We start from the raw sequence: 23,241 nt of genomic DNA on the forward strand, positions 1-23,241 counted from the left end.
TATTTTTAGTAGAGACAGGGTCTCACTCTTGCTCAGGCTGGTCTCCAACTCCTGAGCTCAATCCGCCCGCCTCGGCCTCCCAGAGTGCTAGGATTACAGACGTGAGCCACTGCGCCCGGCCTCAACCATTTTTAAGTGTACAGTTCAGTGGTGTTAAGTGCATTCACTTTGTTGTACATCTGACCTCCGGAACTCCCTTCATCTGGCCAAACGGAAACTCTGCCCAGTAAACACTAACTCTCCACCCCTCTGCCCCCAGCCCCCCGCACCCACCGCTCTACTTTCTATCTGTGTGAATTACCTACTCCAGGGACCTCCTGTAAGTGGAATCACACGTATACATTCTTTTGTGTCTGGCTTATTTTCCTTAGCATAATGTCCTCAGGGATCGTCCCTGTCATGGCAGGTGTCAGGATTGCCTCCCTTTTTAAAGCTGGGTAATATTCCATGGTAGGGATAGACCACATTTTGTGCTCCATGCGTCTGTCGCTTCCACCTTTTGGCTATTGTGACTCATGCTGCTATGAACATGGGGGTACAAATGTCTATTTGAGTCCCTGCTTTGAGTTTATTTGGTTATGTATTTCCAGAAGTAGAATGGCTGGATTGTATGATAATCCTATGTTTAATGTTTTGGGAACTGCCATGCCATTTTCCATGGTGTCTGCGCCCTTTTGCATTCCTACCAGCAGGGCACAAAGGTTCCAATTTCCCCACATCCTCACCAACCCTTCTTATTTTGTGGGTTTTCTTTTCAGGACTTTTTGGATCAGAGAAGTTAAGTTGGTTTGGATTAGGAAGCGCAGGGCTGAGTCCCGGAGGGTTTGCGGGTGGAGATGAGACTGTGGGACAGGTGGCAGCAGGAGAGACCAGGAGGGGTTTTAGGAGTTGGGGGTGTCGTGAGTGGGGTGCCCCTTTGATGACTTTGAGGGATTGCTGTAAAGATTCCGGGTGCTTTATGGGCACCCTGCATGCTGAGCTGGTGTTCCCAGGAAGGGGACAGTGTGCTGGCACGGGAGACACCGCGGCGGGGCTAGAGGCCAAGACAGCCCTATGGGCACCAGGGCTGAAAAAGCAGCTAAAGAAACAAAAGTCCACCTGCAGGACTGTTCACCCGAGGGCAGTGGAGTATGTCCGTGGCGTTGTGCGGGGAGTTTCTGTTGAGCCAGGTTGTCTTCAGAGGTGACATCCGCATGCAGGAGTTTTCAGGTGGGCTGGAGCTCAGAAAGGAGCCATCGTGCATTCCTTCTGGGGTGAAACACACTGGGCGACGTTCGGCTATGCAGGGACACAAGGTCAAGGAAGCCTCAAGGAACTAGGAGGGGCTGTGAGTGTACACACTCGGTTGCACACACGTCTGCAACCCTAATGCAAAAGGCCAGGTGTCACCATCAGTGAGGTCACTTCACATTTTAAAAAATAATAATAGCAGTGACCCGGATCTAAAATCCCCAATTATAGCAAGAAAGACTAAGAAGAGGAGGGAGCAGCTCTTAGGCAGATGTCGAAATTCCCCAGGGACGCTCCACCCCAGCTGCTTTCCTGAGTTGTCCCCTCAAACGCCGCACAGGGTCCTTGTCCCCCGGCCTGGCTCCCCAACGCCGTTGCTCACTAGGTGGAAAGTCCAGGGCCTGGTCCCTCCTTCTGCCGGACACCCGGGTGGGCACGGGCTCCTCTGGACCCCTCAGCACCGCCACACGGAACTGTGTCTGCACACTGGAGCTCACTAAAGTGTCAGGGTGACAGGCCACAGAGCTGTGTGTCAGCAGTTTTCCCTGGACCCCGAGGGACAGCCTGGGGAAGCTAAGCCCTTCCTGGGGGTCCCCAGCTCCTAACCTGGCTCCCCACCCTGAGCCTCTTTCTCCCAAGGACCTCATTCTTCTAACCCTGTGGCTGAAAGTTTTTTTGGTTTCAAGGTCCCTTTATACTGTTTAAAATTATTGAAGACCTTAAAGAGGTTTTCTCTATTTGGGTCGTATCATATCTAATGCTAGTTACCGTGTCAGATATCAAAACAAAGAGATTTTAAAGATTTCTTTATTCATTCATTTAAAATTAACACGTTCACATGTGGAAGGAATAAATTTTTACAAAAATAACTATCTTCCAAAGGGAAAAATCTTAAGTGAGAACAGTGGTGTGGCTTCCCATTTTTGTGACTGTCTCTCATGTCTGGCCTCCTAGAAGGCAGCTGGTTCTCAGAGGTGCTGCCCCTGCACTCAGGTCTTGCGACAGCTGGTTTGATGGAAGAAAATCGGGCACCACACAGCTGTCTCGAGGGAAAGGAGGACCCAGCTGTGCCCTTAAAACGGTTTCCATGGCTCCTCCCAAGGTCTTTGGACAACACTTTGGGAAATGTTCTAACCCCACCCCACGCATGTGACTTTCCACTCACTTTTTGGAAATCTGTCCCCCTGGCCCCAGGCCCCATCTCTGGCCCCATTGCAATAACCCCAAACCCGGTTATTCGGGCTGCGCCCGTGTGGGGCCCACTTCCTCGCCTTGGCCGCAGGTCCGCAGCCCAGCCGGAGGCAGTGAGTGACTCAGTGCCAGGCCAGCCACACTTTCTAAGCGTCACTCCCCACCGGCCGTGACTCAGGCGCACCTGCTGGTATTCCCAGACTTTCTGATGAGGAACTGCCACGTGCCTGGTTCCTAGAGGTGGTGGCGGTTCAGACCCACAGTGAAGATGGGCTTTTCCTCGATGCCTCGTGCTTTGCGAGGCAAACCAGCCCTGTCAGCTAGCGCCTGTGGGGACCACATCTGCATCCAGTTCTTCACGTCCCCCACGCGTGCAGCGGGCCTCACGTGCCCCGCATCTCGTCCTGAGAGCCAGGGCAGAGTGGAGTGCCAGAGGCCCCACGGGCGGCGTCAGTGCCGGCCATGTGCAGAGGCAGAGAGGGTCCCTTCCTGGGGCTGTGGCCCAGGCTGCAGCCTTCTGTGACACCTGAGGGTCTGGTGAGCTCCCCTCCCTTACCCAGCCCCGAGAGTGGCCCCCAGTGGGTGGGGACACAGTCAACCCAATAAACTGGCTTGAAGGGGGGATGGAGACAACACCAAGGAGACCAGATGTGGCCAAAGTCCTCAGGACCTGAAGTGCCCCGAAACTGCACGAGCGTTCTGTGGACCTAGGCGGGGTAGAAATAGGGAAATAAAGCAATCAAGTCTGAGCGGCCTCTGGCCAGTCTCCATCTGGTTTTCCCTGCTGCGGCCCTGGGACCGGGGGGAGCCCCACCCCAGCTGGAATTCACGGGGAGGGCGTTGGCCATGACTCAGTGACCCAGAGCTGCCTTCGTGAGAAAACCCTCCGCCCCCTCCTCATCACTCCCTGTCCTTCCCCCTCCTAGGCAATGACTGCAGGAACCCAGAGGGCAGCACTGCAGAGAGAGGGAGCCGCTGTCACCACGCTGGGCGCCCAGGTGACGGGCCGAGGTGATGATGGCAGCGTGGCTCTGGGGAAGAACATTCAGCATCTTCTCAGACCTGCCCCGGCCTTCTGAGTTTACCTACAGTTTTCTTGGTCCTTCCAGGACAGGACAGCCTCAACTGGCCTTGAAGTGGGGAGGGGGGACTGGGAAGAGCACGAGAAACCTGAGCGGTCATCTAGTCCAGGCCCTTCAAGCTTTTGTTTGGCAACAGAACTGCCTTGTGCGTCTGTCTGTCTGCAACCAGGAGCTGCTCGCTGAGCGCCGTGGCTGGCAGCCTTCCTGCCTCCTCTCACCCCGCTCTTGCCCACCCTTGCTCCAAGATCTCAGGATACAGCCCGACAACTGCTAGTGCCGTTCATTGCCCATTTCACAGATGGGGAAAGAGGTTCCAAGAGGGAAGTGGGAAGTCTCTTGCCACAGACTCACAGTGAGCTGGGCTCCAGCCAGGGCCTACAATCCAGCTGTTTCTCCCAGGGACATCTGGGGACAGGCAGCAGGGATGGCCGTAAGGGGAGACCAGGAGGTCCCAGGGGGACACACACAGGGGGATACACAGGGGCAAAGCGGAGGAGGGACAGAGGCTGGCACCACCTCAACAACCACGCAGGAGTGTCCCAGCTTGCAGACAGCCTGTAAAGGAAACACTATTCCAACCCTCTGACCTCCTCCCCGTGGCCCCAAGTCCAGCCTCTGACCTTGGGAATAACCACCCCTGTTTCCACCCTCTTCTGCCCTCCTTCCCCACCTCCCTGTCCCCGGGAAGGGGACCCTCAAGCCGTAGGCAGGGTCTGGCTGGGAAGCCAGATGCCAGGCCACAGCCCCTTTGGCCGCACGGGCCCTTGACTTTCAGCCTTCCCCCCTTCCCAGCCTCCTCCCGCCCCCGGGAGGCGCAGCTATGATTCTGCATGTTCCTGGGTGATGGTTTGTGTTCTGGGATCCCGCAGGTCCACGCAGCTCCTGCACACGCTCCTGACCACAAGGCCAGCGTGGACTGCGTGTGCCAAGGTCCCTGCCCTGCCCTGTGTTTTTCTAGGAAGAGAGGTCATGGCTTTTGACACATTCCCAAGTGGGTCTGTGCATAAGGGGAGGAGGGGTCTTTTCAGGAGGAAAGGGCAGAAATAAAGAAATGGAGGTGAAGTGGGCCCAGGGGAGCCACTGCTGGTATTACTTGGTGTTGTATTACTTGGTGGTGTTTCTCTCACCTACTTGTGATGCTGGATTCACTGTCCCATTTTACAGATGAGGAAACTGAGGCTCAGTGATGTTAGGTCGCTCGCCTCTGGACACAGCACTGGCTGAGGAATGGAACACACAGGGCAGGGCCAGAGGTCCCAGGCCAGTGTTATATGTGGTGCTACAGGGGCCAGGTCTAGACCTTGGCAGCCAGTGCAGAAGCTTCCTGCCACTGCATCCACGCCAGACCTTGAGCCCCGGATCCAGGTCCCTGGTAATTATGTCGGCAGCCAGAGAACCTGGCAGTTTGCCTGCAAGATTCATTCCTGCCATGTGGAAAACAAAGCCCTCCAGTCCAGCCCCTCATGTCCTCACTGAAGTGGGAATGAAGTTATACCGAGGGGCAGGGAGCAGAGTGCCCCTAACCGTGTGGGTAGGACCTGGCTGGCACATGAGCTCTGAGGGGCTGCCCCCAGGAGAGAGGCTGGGGCGCCCTGGCCCCTCCAGATCCACTTGGCAAAGACCCTTTTCTTATTTGCTCATAGAAATGCCAGCCTCCAAACTGCAGAGCCGAGTCCCTGCCCTCCACCCGCCTCCTGCCCTGCTCGCCCCCGCGGTAGATAAGAGCAGATGGGATCCGCAGAACAGGCCCCAGGCGGGGGCCTGGGCCCACCCCACCCTTCCTGAAATCCTGACAGCTGGAGAAGTCAGCAGCTGTAGGCCTTGGCACAGCCTGCCCGCCTTCCAGGGAGTCTGGATCACGTGGGGGAGGTGTTTAGGAAAGATCAGAGTATCCCACCTAAACTACAAGGAGCAAACCCCTGGTGGAGCTCAGCTGGTCACCCACACGTTCCCCACCCCAAGGTTGCTGGGCCCCCCGCTCCCCCGGGCCGCACTGGGGCAGCTCTGGAGTGCACACGGTGGGTGGGCCTGCCTTCCCCGCCCACCCAGGGGCACCCCTTGTTCTCCAGGTGGGAATGTCATCGTTGCCTGGTCTACGCAAGCTGCCACAGAGGAGACCACAGCGCACACCCAGGGATGGCAGGATTTTGGGGGGGGGCTTGAAGGAGGGCAGGAGCTGTGCCCACATTCTTGCACATAGAGAGGCACAGAGTTTAGTCCAAATCCCCTGGGTAGACAAATAACGTTTCTTTACTTCTCTAAAGCAGATAACTCCTCCAGCTCAAGGGGTTCATGACCCACCTTAGAGGAAGGTCAGAGAATCCTTTGATGGCCCCTTTGAAGGTGGTCAGAGACCTTCGTGCTTCTGCTGTTTCCTCAGATGCCAACATGCCATATTTTGGGGCAGTGTGTCCTGAAGCCCCCAGACCCTTGTCCCTTCCCAGACACTGGGGGCTCTGCTCCAGCGCTTCTGCCCCTGACTCCACCCCCCCCCATCAGGGGACCCCACCTAACAGCCTTCCCGAGGGAGTCCTGGCGGATTGCTCCTGGGCGCCTGGCAGCTTCTCCCTACAGCCCACAACGCAAAAGCCCCCAAGGCAAAGGGACGCTTGAGGTTGCATCATCTACAGATGGAGCAGTAAATACAGCTTCAGAAGCAAGAAGAAAACACAAATATGTATCGATAAACAGTCCTGTCACAAGGCAGAGGAGTTTTGCTGTGCATGCCGGTTCCAAATTTTGCCCCCGAAGCAGCCGCTGGCACCGTGGCAAGCCACCTTGGCTTCACTCTCCGGGAACCGGAGAGACGTATGCCGGGGGCTGTCACGGGAGAGGCCCACAGACGGGACCTGCACGTGCCCGCCCTTCTCTTCCTCAGCTTGCAGAGAGGAGAAACAGGCAGGGGCTCGTCCAGGCCCCCTGAGGGAAGTTCTGCAGACGCTTCCCTGCCAGGGCTCTAGGGGAGGCCGAGCCACCAGCGGGGGCACCCAGGGCCTGTGCCCGCTTCTCCTGGGGGTGCTGGGCGAGGTGGGTGGGGCCGTCACCCTGACCTCTGGGCACCCCTTGCTCTTGCAGGACCTGGGCATGGAGTCGACCTCCCTGGACGACGTGCTGTATCGCTACGCCAGCTTCCGCAACCTGGTGGACCCCATCACCCACGACCTCATCATCAGCCTGGCGCGCTACATCCACTGCCCCAAGCCGGTAGGGCGCGGTGGCCTGAGCCAGCCCGGCCCCGGGGGGAGGTGGGCGCCATCTGAGCAGGAGAAGCCCCTCCCGCAGGCACCAAGAGGGTGGGCCTGAGGTGTCCTCCCTTCGTGCCATCAGCACAGATGGGTTTTGTTTGGCCCACAGGGTGAATTCGTTGCCAACATTTAAAAACCAGGATTTTTCACATGATCCCTATATTCAGCTGCCCTTGAAAAACCAGAAGCTGCAGCAACATGAAGCCCTCGTTCCTACAGGGCTGGAGCTGAGTAGCCATCCCTGTTATGTGGGACCAGGTGCACCCTGTACAGTTGCACAGGTTATACGCTGCACGAAGACATCCCTGCAGAGAGGTGGGGGTGGGGGGAAGCAGGGGATACTTAAAACCCAGCCCTCTCCCTGCCCACCACACCATGACCCTGGTGCAGGGCTGTGTCCCCCCAGAGGTGGGCATTTTCTTATTTGCACAAAGGTGCCACAGAAGGCCGGCAGCAGCCCTGTGTGGGGCTGTCCAGTTTGCCTCAGTCGCCACCACTCCCAGTTGTCTTCAACTCTGAGGTGAGCGTCCTTCGACACCCACCCCTTCCCTGGTGTCTGTTTCCTGCCCGGCCCTTCAGAAGGAAAAGCTCCAGGGCTCTCCAGGCACCCAAACTGCGGCTTGGCCCCTTCCGGGTGGGAGGTTCTGCCCCTGTTCCTGCTGGCTCCGGGCCAGGCCAGCCTTGCAGGGTGCCAGGCCGCTTACCCAGGGCTGCGCAGCTGGGCCCCGGCAGGGCAGGGGGGGGCCCCGGCGGGGGCAGCTCCGCACTGAGCTCTCCTCTGTTGTTTCGGCTCCTTCCATTGCATCCCTCAATTACCAGCAGCTGCTGAAAGAAGCGCTTCCTCCGTGGCAGGGGCAGGAAGCCAGGGCTGGACCGAGGGCTGCGGGAGGGAAGCGTCCCCGTCGCGTGAGGAGATGGCTCCCCACGCCCAGCTCAGCCTGGGCACACATGAGCGTGGCCCTGAGGGGAGCCAGGACCCTGCGCAGGGGGAAGGACGCCCGGGCTGAGCTCCGTCTTTGGCTTTGTCTGGGGCCCTGTCTCCTCCCCGCTGCTGGGGCTGCCTGGCGCCAGGACACTGGGCTCGACTACGGGGTGGGAAGGAAAGCTGGTGATGAGGGTTGGTGGCCCGGAGCCTCAAGGACTGGGGACACGGGGCTGATTGGGGTCCCACCCTGGCTTCCCATTCCGGTCACAGCCGGGGGGCAGGAAGGGCCGGGAGCCGGCGTGTGGGGAGGCCGTGCAGGGGCAGCCCCAGCCTTTCCTGAGCAGGCACTGAGCCGCCCCACATGAGAGGGGTGACAGTCAACGGGACTCTCAAAAAAGAAGACAGGAGAGTTACTATGTGAATGTCCATTTTTGAATTGGGGAAAACAAAATTCAAGTAATTCAGCAACCTGAGAAAGATTCTCACTGCAGGTGTGATTTGGGCCCACGCAGTCACCCAGTGCTGGGGGGACACAGCCACGGGGGTGCCGGAGCAGGGACCTGGGGGCAGCAGCGAGCCCCCCACCTCCCCCAGCCCTTCTCACAGGCTGCCCCAGGACGGCCGCTGGAGAGAAGGACCCGCCATCTCTCTTTGAGAGAGAGGGGCAGGGAGTGGGAACTGCCTGTCAGAGCCTGTGACACCAGGGTGGGAGGGGACGTGGGCCGAGGGCGCCTGCCCTCTGACCTGCCATCCAATCTGGGAGGGGGCGAGGGGCTGTACCTGGGTTCAGCCTATAACAAATCATCATGGACTGGGGGCTTACAAACAACATAAAGTTATTTCTCACAGTCCTGGAGGCTGGAAGTCGAAGATCAGGGTGCCAGCTGGTGGTGTCTGGTGAGGACCCTTTCTGGGCTGCAGACTGCCACCTTCTAGTGTCCTTGCAGGGCAGGGACAGGGCAGGGAGCTCCCTGGCCGCCTCCATCACGGGGGCTCCACCCTCGTGACCTAACCCCCTCCCAAGGCCGCACCTCCTCATACCATCACCTTGGGGATGAGGGTTTCGACATATGAATTTTGGGGAGACACATTCAGCCCACTACATAGTGTAACCTTTCCCAAATCACTTAATTACCTGGACTTTGTTTTCCTCAACTCTAAAATGGGCATAAAAATAATCTCTCTCCTATTGAGTTGTTTTGAAAGTCAAATGAGATGATTCACAGGAAGCACCTGTGTGTGCCTGGCACGTGTGAGCACGCGGTACCCAGCAGGTGGTAACCGGTCAGTGAACACCTGCCCGTGCCGAGCGGCGTGGGCAGACCCAGCAGGTTAGCTGTCGGAAACAGCGGCAAGTAAGACGTGGTCCCCGGGTCCTGCCCCTGCGGGCTCAGCGGCTCGGAGAGCAAAGGTCTGGAGAGCTGGGAGAGCGGGGCCAGGCCTGCTGGGGGCCCGGGGGCCTGGAGGTCCCCTGCCAATGCCCGAGGCCACGAGGCAGGAGAGGCTCTTTCGAGGGACCCTCCCAGCTGTGGGTGAGGCAGGGGTGGGGGATCCCCAAGCCATAGGGCCCCCAGGCTGAGGGTAGGGGCAGCCCTTCCACCCACCCCAGCTCCCTGAGCGGGCGCAGGGCTGACCGGGACTTCCTGCCACGAGTGGTGCCTCTGGGACTTTCCTAGCAGCCCCAGCTGTGGGCCCAGAGGCTGTAGACAGAGGTGTCGAGACCACAGAGCTCCATCCCGCGTGTATGTTGGATCATACACGCACCTCACTGAAAATCCTCCAGCACAGTCTCTAGACAAGCAGGGCAGTCAGTGTTTGATGGATGAATGAATGAATGAATTTATGAACAAACGAGGGATGTTTGTAGTTTGCATAAAACCCAAACTCTTTATCTGGCCTTACCTGAATCTCAGACCTCTTTTCTCCCACTTGCCTCCCTGCGCATGCTGCTCCAGCCACGCATCCTCCACCTCCCTGCCTTAGGGACTTTGCTGCCCCCTTGACTGCACGAGCCCCCCAATCTGAGCCGCCTTCCTAAACACCCCCGCGAGGCCTTCCTCAACAAGCCTACCCAGTGTTGGCCGCTCCATCTACCCTGTTTATTTCTCCGTGTCACTTGCTGGTCTCTGAAACTGTTTTGCTTATTTGTCTGTTGGCTAATTTATTGTCTGCTTTCCCCACCAGAACATAAACTCTAACGGGCTGTCTCTCCTTCACAGTTACATCCTGCTTCAGGCAGGAAGCAGGCGACACATTCCAGTGTGGATTTTTAAGAGAGTTTAATAAAGGGTTGTGGGCAGGATAAAGGAAATCAACAGAGGACGTTGAGACACCCGAACCCTGAAGCCTCACAGCGCAGGAAGTTGCTCCACTGCAGGGGCCGCGGGGAAGCTGTGTGGCTACAGCGGGTGAGAACGCCCGGTCCAGAACCACACCGCATTATCCATCACCGTATAACACATTATCCCAAAACTCGGTGGCTCAAAACAGCAGACACGTATTGTCGGGCAGTCTCTAGTTCAGGAGTTCAGGGCAGCCTAGTTCCGCAGTTCTAGCTTAGGGTCTCTCGAGGCATCGGTCAGGGCTGTGGGTATCAGAAGGCTTGACAGGTTGGCAGGTCCACTTCCAAGACAGCACGTCACAGGGCTGTTGGCAGGAGACCCTCGGCTCCATGCCCCGAGGGCCTCCCCGTAGGACTGCTTCATCGCCCTCACACTATGGCGGCTGGCTTGTCCCACAGCAGGGGATAATACGGAAGCCACAGTGCCTTCTATGACCTTGTCTCAGAACTCACAAACCATCGCTTCTGTTGCCCACCCAGGCCAGCCCTGAGGCAAAGTGGAAGGAGGCAGATGCCAGGAGGCGAGGACCCCTAGGGGCTGTCTTGGAGGCCGGCACCACGCATGCTGAAGCAGACGGACTCGGAACAATAAATCCCTCGGCCTTCCTGTCCTCCTGCCCTCTGAGCTCGTTCCAGTTGCTCCCATTAGCTGAACCCAACTGGAAGCCGGGAGCAGGAGAGCCCCGGATGCAGTCTCCAGAACTCAGCCCTCTGAGCACAGGGCAGGGCAGAGGACGGACTGTGGGGAGGGAGCAAGCGGAGAAAGCCAGCACAGGTCTCCGCCTCTGGAACGGCATCCAGTGTGCAGTGAGCAGGGCCCTCAACACTGGATGGATGGATGCATGAATTCATAGGTGAACGAGGGATGCCTTTGAGTACAGGGCAATGGAGAGCTGGGCTCGGTGGGATTCCAGGGGCAGTTACAAAGGTGCACGGGGAGTGAAGATGGCACCACGGCCTGACAGTGGAGAGATGGCTTGGTGCCAGGCGCCAGGGAGGGCCCTGCAGGTCAGCTTGGAGCATCTTTCCTGGCAGATCAGTGAGCCCCCAAATACATTCTTCTCCAGGGCCCGGGCAGTGTCACTGGCCAGGTGTAGAGAGGCTGCCACCCTGACCCACACTCGACCCAGCAGTGCCCTGAGTCACCCTGACCGCGTCACGGCCCTGCCTTCTCCAAGGGTACGGTGGGGAAGAGCTGCAGAGGGGACTCTGCACACTGCCGCTGAGCTTCCTGCGTGGGTTAGGGCTCTGTTGCAAACCCCCGGCTTTGGGCTGGCTGGAGCAGGAGCATTGATCCCAAGGATACTGTGGCATCTTGTGGGGCCAAAGGCAGCCACGTTAGATCAAGGCACGGGGGCTACAAAGCATGGTGCAGGGACCCCTCCTCGCTGCCCCACCTGGCCTCCCTCCCAGTCCCCTCTGCACAGACTGTTCTCCCACCCCTCAGGGTAGGGAATGTGGCTGCCCGTGGCCCCCAGCTTACTTGTCATGGTTCCAGCTCCCGGATGAGTTGGGATGTGTGCCTCTGTCAAGCCCAGGTTCCAGGGAAAGAGCTGATCTGGCATCCCAGTCAGCAGCAGGGGCTGCTGGGCTGCGCCATGTTGAGGAAAAGAAAGTTCCAGAGGAGAGGGCCGGCAGCCCAGGCACATGCTGGGCACAGGACACGTGGACACGTGTGACGTGGTGGGGCTGGTGTCACAGAGCTCCTGGCCAGGGTTGCACCAGGGCGAGGCTGCTCTGTACCTGGAAGGCAGCTCTTTCTCCACACACTGTTGCAACCTGCAGGAAGGACACTTCTCCTCCCTTCCCCACCTTCTCCTCTTCCTCCTCCACTCAGGCCAGGCCTGCGAAGGCCTGTTCTCTGCAGGAGGGTGTTGGAAAAGCATTAGGTGGTCTTGCTGGAGGCTCTTCTGGTTGTAAATGATAGAAACTCCGTGAGCTAACCTAAGCCAAAGACAGGATTTCTCAGGACGAGGGCAGCACGGGGGCACGGCGGACGGTGGTTACGGGAGAGCGCCAGCCTCGGGGCCACTGACGGAGTCTGGATCCTGCCTCCGTCCTACACGCCGTGCTGCCTTGCCAGCCTGATACCTTCCCTACCCCTGCGGATGTGAAGTGGGGATCTGAGTAGTACCTGCTCCCTAGGACTGCTGTGAGGTATAGGACCGTCATGAGTTTGTGGGGCGGAGCAGTGTGATACCCCTCCTCACCCATCGTCAGGGTCACGGCTGACACTCCTATAACAAAAGACAGGTTAACAAGAGAAAAACATAACAGATTGATTTAATCAAAGTTTTATGTGACATGGGAGCCTTCAGAAATGAAGATCCGCTGGGCACAGTGGCTCATGCCTATAATCCCAGCACTTTGGGAGGCCAAGGTGGGAGAATCGCTTGAAGTCAGAAGTTCAAGAACAGCCTGGGCAACACAGCAAGACCCTGTCTTTTAAAAAATTAGCCAGGCATGGTGATGTGCCTACAGTCCCAGCTACTCAGAAGGTTAAAGTGAGAGAATCACTTGAGCCCAGGAGTTCGAGGCTGCAGTGAGCTATGACTGTCACTGCACTCCAGCCTGGGCAACTCCTGTCTCTAAAAAAAAAAGTGAAGACTGCATACCCCAAGACCCAGGGAAAACTCTATTTTTCATACTTAGGTCTGATGGAGAATGGGCAGCTGTGTAGAAAAGTGATTGCTCCAGTAACAGCAATAGGCTGAGGGGGGCCCAGCAAGGCCTGTCTGCTCAGATTCTTCTTGGCCTGTGTAGAGTTCCTTCCTCCCGGGTATGGGACAGGACCCCTCTGGAACAAGGGTCTTCAGGGGAGAAGGGAAAGAGTGCCCTTCTAGGTTTTGTGTGGCTGGCTTTGGGGGACAGGGGTTCTGGTTTCTTTTTGTCTTCTTTTTTTTTTTTGAGACAGAGGCACTCTGTCGCCGTGGCTAGAGTGCCGTGGCGTCAGCCTAGCTCACAGCAACCTCAAACTCCTGGGCTTGAGCGATCCTCCTGCCTCAGCCTCCCAAATAGCTGGGTCTACAGGCACACACCACCTCACCCTGCTGATTTTTCTATTTTTTGTAGAGATGGGGTGTCACTCTTGCTCAGGCTGGTCTCCAACTCCTGAGCTCAAGCGATCCTCCCTCCTGGGCCTCCCAGCGTGCTAGGATTACAGGCTGAGCCACCGCGCCCGGCCTGTTAGCTATTGTTTATTCAGTTCGACAAGCCGAAGGGAACTCACTTCTGTGAGAACGTTAGCGCACGTGTAGTCTCACGTTAGCTCTATTAGGCGTCCCCTAACAGAGCTAATCTACTGTCGCTGTTTACCCCGCAAGGAGCTGGGCTCCCAGGTAGCGGCCGAGCCCTGCCGTCCCGAGCCTCGCCCTGCGCGCGGCTGCCCCCTTGTGGCAGTGGCGCTGCATTGACGCCTCCTCTTCCTCTCTGTTCTCTTCCCTCGAGGCTCTGCTGCGCAGGCCTAGAGGGCGGAGGGAGAGTCCACCCATGGCACAGATTTTGGAAACCCTGGGAAGTGGCTGGAGGAGGAGCTCAGTTCTCAACTTTGGAGACTGGCAACGTGCTGTCCTGGGAGGGGGTGTCCCAGCATGATGCCGGCCAGACCACCTGATCCCACCTTGACCTTAAAGCGCCTGAACCGGTGCTTCTCCACGGTGGGGGCTTTTGTATAATAAATCCCTGCGCCGGAGCTGCCCACCGTCGCTTTTGCGGCCAGGGCATCAGAGTCTTTTAAAGCTCCCCCCGGGCGTGCAAGGTTCCAACGTGGGGAACTGTGGTCCTTGATGTGTCGTCTCTGGTGTCGCCTCCCATTCCCCTTTGGCCTCGCAAGTTGGCCTTCACCCTGGCCGCCACCACAGCCACCCCTCCCTGAGCCTGTGCCGGCCAAGGCCTCCTCATTAGAGACCCAGTGGCCTCTGTGGGGGTCTGAGCCCACCTCTGTGCCCTTACGTGGTCTTTCCTCTGTTCTTCTCTGGGTCCTAATTTTTTCTTATAAGGACACCAGGCCTGTTGGATTAAGGCCCACTCCTATGGCCTCATTTTTACCTTAATCACCTCCTTAAAGGCCCTGTCTTCAATTACAGTCACATTTTGAGCTATTAGGGGTTGGGACATCAACATATAGATTTGCTGGGGACACAGCCCATCTTACCAAGGGTCTCAAACTCAAATGCAGATGGGCCAGACAGGTAACATGGATGAGTGGATGGAGCTGGGAAAGACTTGACCCCTCATTCTTTTACCTTCCCACTTTTGGGAGAGACATAGGTGAAAATATTCCACTTTCCTCTTTACTGTGTGAAATACGAGAACAAGGACACTTGTTCACGGCCATATGCCAGCTTCCTAGAACAAGTGCCTGGCACCCAGTAAGTGCTCAGTAAATATTTGTTGAGCAAGTGAATGAACAGGATGGCCCTTGGGGAGTGGCAGGGACCCGGGTGGATCCAGGCCAAGGGGCCAGTGAGCACTGAGTTCCAGCCAACTATTGTCAGACCACCTAGAATGCAGACTCTTGGATAAATCTCAGGTTTTCAGTGCTGGCAACGAATCCACAAAGACTAAAACCACTGTGCAGACCAGTTTGCAACCACTGCTGTCTGCTAGGGGCGCCCACCCTGGGGTGGCAGAGCAGGCACCTGCGCATCAGCCTTGGGGTGCTGTGGTGCTGGGGTGACAGGAAGCCTGGGGGCAGGGCCAGTGCACCCCCAGCTGCTCCAGTGACTCAGGGCCCCACCGTCTGTGGTTGCCTCTGCAGGAAGGCGACGCACTGGGCGCCATGGAGAAGCTGTGCCGGCAGCTGACCTACCACCTCAGCCCGCACTCCCAGTGGAGGCAGCACCGGGGGCTGGTGAAGAGGAAGCCGCAGGCCTGGTGAGTGGCGGTCCCTAGGTGGGTCTATGCCAAGCTGAGTGTGTGATACACGGCGCGTCTCCGGCAGGGGAGGGATGGGGTCATCTTGGAAGGAGGACTCAGGCAGGGGAACAGCCAGGAGGGCATTCCAGGTGGGCATGAGCACAGAAGAGCTGGATGGGGTGGGCAGTAGACTGGGGGTGGGGGGTCGTGAACAGTTTCTAACACCTGGTGTGCTAAAAGTGGGCACTCCCAACTGAACCCCCCAGTTCTCTCAGATACCTCCAGGGGGGCCCAGACCCCAGCCCTGTCCCTGGTCCTTAAAGCAGCAAGGACCCTCAGGGCCTTGGGGGCCCCCTGAAGATCAGGAGGGGAACATAGGACATAGAACTTATGAGCTATGTACGACTCCTTGGTGCTGCTGCTGGTCCATCCTTGCAGTTCCCTGCAGACTGGGGAGGGAAGGACTGTCCCCCTCCCTCATGGAGAAGAGCTCTGGCACCTCCTTCCATTCTGGCCACCCCCACCCCCAAAACGGGGAGAGACAGATCCTGGGATGCTGTATGGGACTGGCCACGGCAGGGGTTCCACATACGGGGATAGAGCAGGACAGTGGGCCCGTGACCTGGAATGCCATGAGGAGCCTGAGCTAGTTCTTTAGGGTGGAAAAGCTGCAAATTTGACTAGCTGGAATCTAGGAGCCTTTTCTGTCTCCCCAACATGTGCACACACTCAGTCCATTCTTCATTTGGAACCCACGGAAATGAGGTCTCATTCCCCTCCGGTGGTTTCTCATTACACTTAAAGCGAAATCCAGACAGGGCCCTGTGTGGCCTGCCCTTCCCTCACTCTGGTCTCCCCTCTGCCTCTCCGTCTGGCCCCCAGCTACACTGGCCTTCCTGCTGGTTCACAAACGCGGCCCCAAGGCCTTTGCACCCTCTGCTGGAACTTTTACAAACTCTTCTGATGGCCTGCACTTCCTTTTTCTTCATGTGTCAGCTCAGATGTTACCTCCTCCCTCCTGAGTAGCCATGGCCCCCAACTAGTCTATCACTCCCCTCTCATGTCTTCCGTGTGGTGGTGTCTCCCCCCTGGTAGAATGGAAACAGGACTTTTGTCCATCCTGTTCACCACGGTGACGTCGGTGCCTGGCACCCAGAAACTTAACAAACACGTTAAGGGAATGAACGGGGTAGTAGGAGATATTACTGTTGCTGTTTGGCCAGGATCACCGAGCTGGATTCAAACCTAGCTCAGGCTGTCGCCACCACACTGTTCCCCAGGTGCAATGAGTCTGCTTTATTAGTGGCACTGGCAACAGCCGCCAACACTTAGATCATGCTGAATATATGACAAGCAGTGTTCCAGTGTTAAATGTCACACCTTGAAAGCTTCACCTTCAAACTCCCTGGGGCTGGACCCCAGTCAGAGGTGAAATGAGCAAACTGGGGACAGCCTCCTGCTTCAGACCTCAAGGATAGAGACCTGCCTTACCTTGCCAGGAGGTCCAGGCTGCGACCCTTTGAGCAGGCTGGGAGCCCCTCCACCTCCCTCCTTCGCAGGGCACTTGGAAACACAGAGAATGAGCATCTCACCAACACCAGCAAACAGAGAGCGGTGGTGGGAAGGGCATACTCAGGTCGGCCCTGAGCAGCCTGGGCTCTGGCCCAGGGCAAGAAAGGAGGGGGTGGCAGCTGGCAGGGAGTGGGATATGGAGAGGACTCAGCCTCCAGGCTCGGAGCCCCTGCACCCTCCCCTGCCTGCGGTCCTACAGGTTGGCCCTAGGGATCCCCCACATGGTGGGGAAGATGGTCGTGAAGGAGGGGCCTCAGAGATCCTTTCTGCCACTCTTGGGGGCAGCTTAGCTGCCACCCAAGGGTGGCAGAAGCAGGAAGCTCAGCCCAAGTGATTAATAATAGCAGCAGCAAATATGTGTTCATCACTTAACTATATAAGACACTGTTCTAAATGTTCTACGTTTATTAACTCATTTCACATAACAAGCCCATTAACTCCATTTTTAAGGTAAATAACTGCGGTAAGGACAGGTTAAGTAACTAAAGGTCACAGAGTAGGAAGAAAAGGAGTGAAGATGCAAATGGGGCGACATGCAGAAACTCAGGCCCCTCCCTTGTGGGCCTGCAGGAAGGGCAGCCACACACCTCCGGCTCTGGCCAGCTGGGCCCAGCCAGCGGGGATGTGCGTAGTGCCAGGGGATCGGAGGTCCCTAGTTTCTCCCACTCCTACACTTGCAGTTCAATCTGCAAGGTTTGTGAAAATGATCCCTAAAGGCAGAGAGCCAAACAGAGGCTGGCCCCCCCCCCCCCGCAGTAGCCACTGCGGCCTCTGAAAGCCTTGTCCCTGTTCCCTTCAGCCTAAAGGCTGTCCTGGCCGGGAACCCTCCAGACAACACAGTGGACCTGTCAGGCATCCCGCTGACCTCCCGTGACCTGGAACGGGTTACCAGCTACCTGCAGCGCTGCGGGGAGCAGGTGGACAGCGTGGAGTTGGGCTTCACAGGCCTCACGGATGACATGGTCCTGCAGCTGCTGCCGGCACTCAGCACCCTGCCCCACCTCACCACACTGGCACTCAACGGCAACCGGCTGACCCGGGCCCTGCTGCGAGATCTCACAGACACCCTTAAGGACCCCAGCAAGTTCCCCAACGTCACGTGGATCGACCTGGGCAACAATGTGGACATCTTTTCTTTGCCCCAGCCCTTCCTGCTCAGCCTGCGCAAGCGCTCCCCGAAGCAGGGCCACCTACCCACCATCCTGGAGTTGGGCGAGGGCCCCGGCAGTGGGGAGGAGGCCCGGGAAGGGACAGCGGGCCAGGACCCTGGAGGGGGACCTCTGGCACCAGCCCACCTCGAGGGCAAGGAAACTGTAGCTGCAGGACAGACGTGACACAGGAGCAAGGGGCCTCACCAGGGAGCCCTTGTGGGGTACGATGACCAGGGCAAAGCAGGGATGACCAGGGCAGAGCAGGTCCGGGGCTCCTCATGCTAGGAGGCTCAGGCTATCAGCAAATCGGTCTGGGCAACCCACCCACAGAAACACAGACCGCAGCAACAGGGAAAGGGGAATTTGTCACACTTCCCATTCCTCTCCATCTGCCCCCCATAAATCCCATTACCTGCCTTTTTGGCTTGTAACAAGTCATCCCTGTCTAGAGGCTCCTGACACCCCTCGGCTCGGCCCTTGGCCTCCCTAAAGAATTAGGGGAATAGGCATATGGTTTGGAGGTGCCAGCAGCTTGAGCCAATGTGAACCCCAAGAACTTTCCCCCAGAATAGTTGGGCCCCCACAAGTAACCCAGGATTTTCCTGCATAATGCTTGTTTTATCTGGGGGAGTAAACTCCAGCCAGATGCTGAATGTGTCCCCACTCTGGAGAGGTTGCAATCTTCACAACTCCCAGCTGAAGAACCTGCGGGTAGAAGCCTAGTTCCATCTATGCTGAGGGTGGACTGAAGTGGTCTATCTCCTCATGGAGCCTTGGGCTCCTTGGAACTGACTTGTCTATGATTCTAGGTACCTGCCCAGAGAGCCAGCTATCACCACATCCTTCAACACTTAGGCGCTGTGTGGCAGTGCTTAGGGCACACAAGGTATGCATGGAAAGGCCCAGTAAGAAATCCATCCCCCCAAAACTGCCAGGCTTTCACATGGGTTCCAGTGTCTTTAGCATGAAAGCCGGAGATGAGCTTTGCTTCCTTCCCCCGTCATGCTTGCCATCAACCCGTACTTTGAGAACATTCCTTACAATCTACTACAGAAGGCTCTTAAAAACCCAGGACCATGAAGTTGCGTCTAAATTCTCGGTAGACCCAAGCAAGATGGCTGGGAAAGGGGGAAGTCAACACCTGGAGGCTCCCAAGAGAGCCTAATTTGGCAAGTTTTCACCTATACCGTCCCCCCCCCCCAGCCCTCATCCAAACACTTCTGCTGAAAGGCCTCTACCAGTTAGAGTCCTGTCTAGACACAACAGGCAACCCCTAATTCTAAGTATAGTTTAGTCCAGGGAGACTGGGAGCTAATCATTCTTGACTCAGAAAAACAGCACAACCTGATGGGCCTCAAGCCTAGTAGGTGAGATTCCAGCACAGGAAGGCAGCAAAATGGACCTAGACTGCGGTTCAAATGCTTCAGGAGCTAGAGGGAAGCCATGCAAAGGGACAGAGCCCAGAGGCAGCAGGGATTAGAATCAGTGTGTAGATGCCTTAGATGCTCTGGAATTTTTGCCCACAGAGTCTAAAGTTGTTAACAGCAATGAGCTTAGACTGACTACAGGGAAGTTTATAAGCTTGAGTGCTAATATCTGGACTGCTGATACCTGACAGCAGTAGTCAAATTTGCTTTTTCTTCAAATACACATTTTTAAGAATCAATACCAAAGAGTATCCTTTATTACAGTATTAGTTCATGGTAAATGAATGAAAACATTACTTTCAGGAGGAATTAACAATTTTCAGCTTAAAGAACTTGCCCCGCAATGTAACAATCAATTTTTATTAAGTATGTTTGTTAAAAGGTATAGAAATAGAAGCTCCTCCTATTGGGCAGGCTGGCAAGGGACAGTGCTAGAAAACTTAACGAATGATACCAAATGTGCCTGTTCTAGAAGAAAGTTGCCCAATACATCTCTAGGCTTGAGAACGTCCTGATACAAGGAAAGCATGTTTCTACACCGAATGTTGAAGCCGGTTAGGTTTTCGGAATCCAAGTTGATGGCAGCCACTGGTCCTTCAGACTGACATCCATCCTCTAGGGACACAGCCTGCAAAGAAACTAAATTTCAATTTCACTTCCTGCTCTAACCAACGGCCATTCACAGGACAAAAGGCATCTTCAGAAAACCATAGGCTCACCACTACACAATCTGCCGGTAATTCCAGCTATTTTGGGTGATTTCATCATATGATATCCTTTTCTTCAAATCAATTTTAACAAAACCAGCTGTTTATTCATTCTACCCTGGGGTCATTGCCCAGATCAAAGCTTACCTCCTCCTCCTGGGCTGAGCTGCTGTGGCTGCCAGCTCTGAACCCGTGCACTCCAGCACTCAGTTCTCAAAGCCTGGGGGAATGGAGAAGGCACACACACTTCAGACTGCAGATGCAGAGGAGACGTTTCTGAGCCCCTCAACTATAAACTTACAAATTTAAGTCCATCCTAACAAGAGCCCCTTAAGACCTTTTTGGTGTTGCATTTTGGTAAATTATCAAAGTCTACAAGTCCTAATTTAGCTTCTTTGGGAGCTGTAACCTTCATTTAGTCTCATCATTTTAAATGTCACACAAAGCTAAGATAGCTTTGAGCTTTCACCGATGGGGAAAACTACATCTCAGCAGCTAACACTCTCCACAGAACAAAACTTACCTCACGGAAGGCCAGTGCTCCTGTGGCCAGTGCTCAGTGACTGAACATGCTGGTGATCCTTCACCAATTTGCAACCTGGATGAATACAGCAAGTAGGTCACAGTTTAGACAAATTTACTCCTGCGAAACAGCAACTGGTGAGGACTTGTTGACTGCAGTCAGACAGGAGTAGTTATCGTCAGTTATCGCTTCTGACGGCACTTCCTATTAGTGATTTCATCAGAGCAGTCAAAACACCTCACCACTCTCCAGTATTGCTCCAACTGGAGACCGGGACATTACCTGAAACTAAGCTAAAATTGCCTTAAAGCAGCCACTGGAGACATTTAAGGAAAGACTTTGTTTCCACTTACAGCCTTGGTTAGATACAGTTCTAGGTTAGGAATGTTTCACACTATGTGATGGCTTGACACAACGTTAAATGTGTAGAACTTACAACTGCAAAACATCGATTTCAGTACACTGAAGATAAAATTACAACTAGGTTACATGTTAAACCTTATCCAAACGGAGCTCTCACCTCATAGTTATCCTGTCTTCACTCTGCAGCGCGTACGAAATCTGAAACGGAATAAGGTCAAGAATTTAGGGCAGATTCTGGCAGTTACGTCCAACGAAACCGTGGAGGTTTCACTGACTGGTCACACAAGCATAAACGTCGTCGTCAGTTATCGTTTCTGACGGCACTTCCTATCACTAGTATCATCGGGGCAGTCGAGCAAGACTTCCGTGTAGTCCCATTACGGCCCTACCCACGTGCGGCACCCCCGGCACCCCCACCTGCAGGCAGACCCCCACTTACCCAGTTGTCCCGCGTTTGCCCACCTCCCACGGCGGGCCGGGTAACCGGATCCCAGGCTACTGCGGCGGTGGCCCTGCGGGAAAACACGCGCTCCGTGAGCCTCGGCCCACGGCGGCTGGGTCCCCCGCGAGACGGCCGAGCGCCCGCCGCAGCGCCGGCCCCGCGGCCCTTCAGCCAAGCTTCCCGGAGACGCCTCTCCAGCGGTCAGAAGGGCTCTAGCTCCTTACCCGCCCCTGCCGCCGGCCACCGGCCCCCGGCCCCGGGCGCGAAGACAACTCACCGCCATCGCACAACCGCGGCGAAAAGGCCGAGGGTGCGGGGCCCCAGCCCCTTAAGGAGTCTGAATATCTCATTCCTCACAGAAGGGAGGGGGATACCGGTAAAGACTCACGCAACGTCAGCCGCTTAGCCCGAGGACTCCCCCCTCCTCCTGAGCCTGTGGTCTCGCCCACGGCCCGGGGAATTCTGGGTCACGAGGCGCGCGGGGAGTTCCAGGGCGCCTGCGCGAGGACCGGAGCGCGGGCTTGGGTCCCGCCTCCGCTGCGCCACCGCGGTTGGGTCTTGAGCGAATCGCTCTTCCTCTGTCAGCGCCCGATAGCTCATCTGGAAAATGCAGACACCTGCACCCCTGGAGGTTTTTCTGAAGATCACGTGAGCCAACACACTTGACACTCTGCAGAGCCCTGGCACAGCAAGCATTCACAAGTAGGAGCTGCTTCCAAATCTATTATAATAAGCGTTGCCAGTCTACTCTCTCCCCACAATGATTTCAAAATATCCACGGAGCCTCTCAAACTCCTGCGCGCTGACAACCCTCATCACTTTCTGTAGGATGACCTGTAAGGACCCATCAGACGTCTCATCCGGATCCACGTCCATCCTCTCCCCTCTGCGGTAAAGCTCTGCCCCTGCCTGCCTCTCCTCATTCCCTGGGGACTCTCCATCCGCGCCCCATCTCACCTGCGGTGGAAACTGTCTCTCTCTGCTGACGTTTTTCTTTCAGCATATGAACATGCTCAGGTCTCCTACTCAAAAAAACATTCAATCTGAAACCGCCCTTTATGATATCAATAAAGGCCATGGTGGGAACTGTGGGAGGGCCTGAACTCTGCAAAGGTATAAAGCATAGTTAAAATAAATATATAACCAGCCATTGTTCCCTAGCTGTTTTCTTATAAGTGCTTACTACGCAGGAGTCACATAGCTGATGGTCATAAGGATTCTTAGCTTTATTCATTGCTCCCGTAGATGACATCACCCCTGTGAAGCCTAAGACTAGTTTTTGAGATACCTTCCAGGTCCTGCACTTTGGTGGACCAGCTCACCCACCCAGATCAGTGGCCGGTACCAAAGAACTGACTCAACTGGTCTGTGTGACTGGCCCCCCCCGAAACTGACTCAGCACAAGGAGACAATTTCTACACCCCCATCATTCCACCCCAACCCAGCCAATCTGCAGACCCAATTGCCTGCGCTTTGCCTGCTGAACTATCTTTAAAAACCCCTTCTCCCAAATTCTCAGGGAGACAGATTTGAGAAATTCCTCCCATCTCCTCCAGTGGTGCCTGTGATATTGAACCCTTTCTCCGCTGTAATCCCTGCTGTTTCGGTGTATTGGCTTCCTCTTGAATAGCAGGCAGGGAACTTTGTTGGGCTGTGACAACGCATACAATTTTGCACACAGTGTTACACCAAAGTAGAGCAACTCATTTCCACTGCAGAAAACTGGAAAGGCAGTCAAGAAACAGCAACTTTTAAGCTGGCCTCAGAAATAAGTGTAGGATTTTAATGGAGGTTTGGGGGCCTCAAGGAGGAGCCAAGTCAAGTGATCAAAAAAGAGGTCCCTCAAACTGCCTGAAGAATTTGGTGAGGGTGCTAAGGGGGGAAAGGGGGGAGGACTGGGATATAGAGGAAGAGATGTCTGGAAATGGCTTGGGCAAAACCGTGGAGGGCTGGGGATGCCAGCTAAGGCATTTCATGGGCCTTCAGAGCACAGAGGTGACATTTGTGTTTGTCTTAGGAAGGCCCCTCGGCATGTCCTGCAGAGGATGGCTTGGAGGGGTGGGATGGAGCAAGAAGCCCAGTGAGGAGGTAAAGCCATGATCCAGAGACTAAACTAAGCCAAAGAGCTCAAAGGAGCCTAGGTTTGAAAGACGTTTTGGAGTCTCTCAGTGGGTGTCTGTTGGCT

The 23,241-nt window shown here is 56.0% G+C and overlaps 1 protein-coding gene and 3 non-coding genes across 4 annotated transcripts in view; 1 reads left to right on the plus strand and 3 right to left on the minus strand.

The window, feature by feature from the left end:
* LRRC75A (leucine rich repeat containing 75A) overlaps positions 1 to 19,239 on the plus strand; it is a 40,125-nt gene extending 20,886 nt beyond the window's left edge. The window contains exons 2-4 of the mRNA XM_045526837.1: positions 6,579 to 6,707; positions 14,774 to 14,889; positions 17,243 to 19,239. Coding sequence (XP_045382793.1) covers positions 6,579 to 6,707; positions 14,774 to 14,889; positions 17,243 to 17,777 — 780 coding nt within the window. The 3' untranslated portion in view covers positions 17,778 to 19,239. The remainder of the gene's footprint in view (positions 1 to 6,578; positions 6,708 to 14,773; positions 14,890 to 17,242) is intronic.
* A 479-nt stretch (positions 19,240 to 19,718) lies between these two features.
* Positions 19,719 to 19,791, minus strand: LOC123621409. Its single transcript, XR_006729136.1, has one exon. It is a non-coding gene; the product is annotated as a small nucleolar RNA SNORD65 (small nucleolar RNA).
* Positions 19,792 to 20,407: 616 nt separating this feature from the next.
* LOC123621395 lies at positions 20,408 to 20,478 on the minus strand. The gene has a single exon (XR_006729123.1). It is a non-coding gene; the product is annotated as a small nucleolar RNA SNORD49 (small nucleolar RNA).
* A 412-nt stretch (positions 20,479 to 20,890) lies between these two features.
* Positions 20,891 to 20,964, minus strand: LOC123621396. Its single transcript, XR_006729124.1, has one exon. It is a non-coding gene; the product is annotated as a small nucleolar RNA SNORD49 (small nucleolar RNA).
* Between the last annotated feature and the right edge of the window lie 2,277 nt (positions 20,965 to 23,241).

This window comes from Lemur catta, chromosome 15, assembly GCF_020740605.2.
Source record: "Lemur catta isolate mLemCat1 chromosome 15, mLemCat1.pri, whole genome shotgun sequence".
In the NCBI taxonomy this organism is placed as follows: Eukaryota; Metazoa; Chordata; class Mammalia; order Primates; family Lemuridae; genus Lemur; species Lemur catta.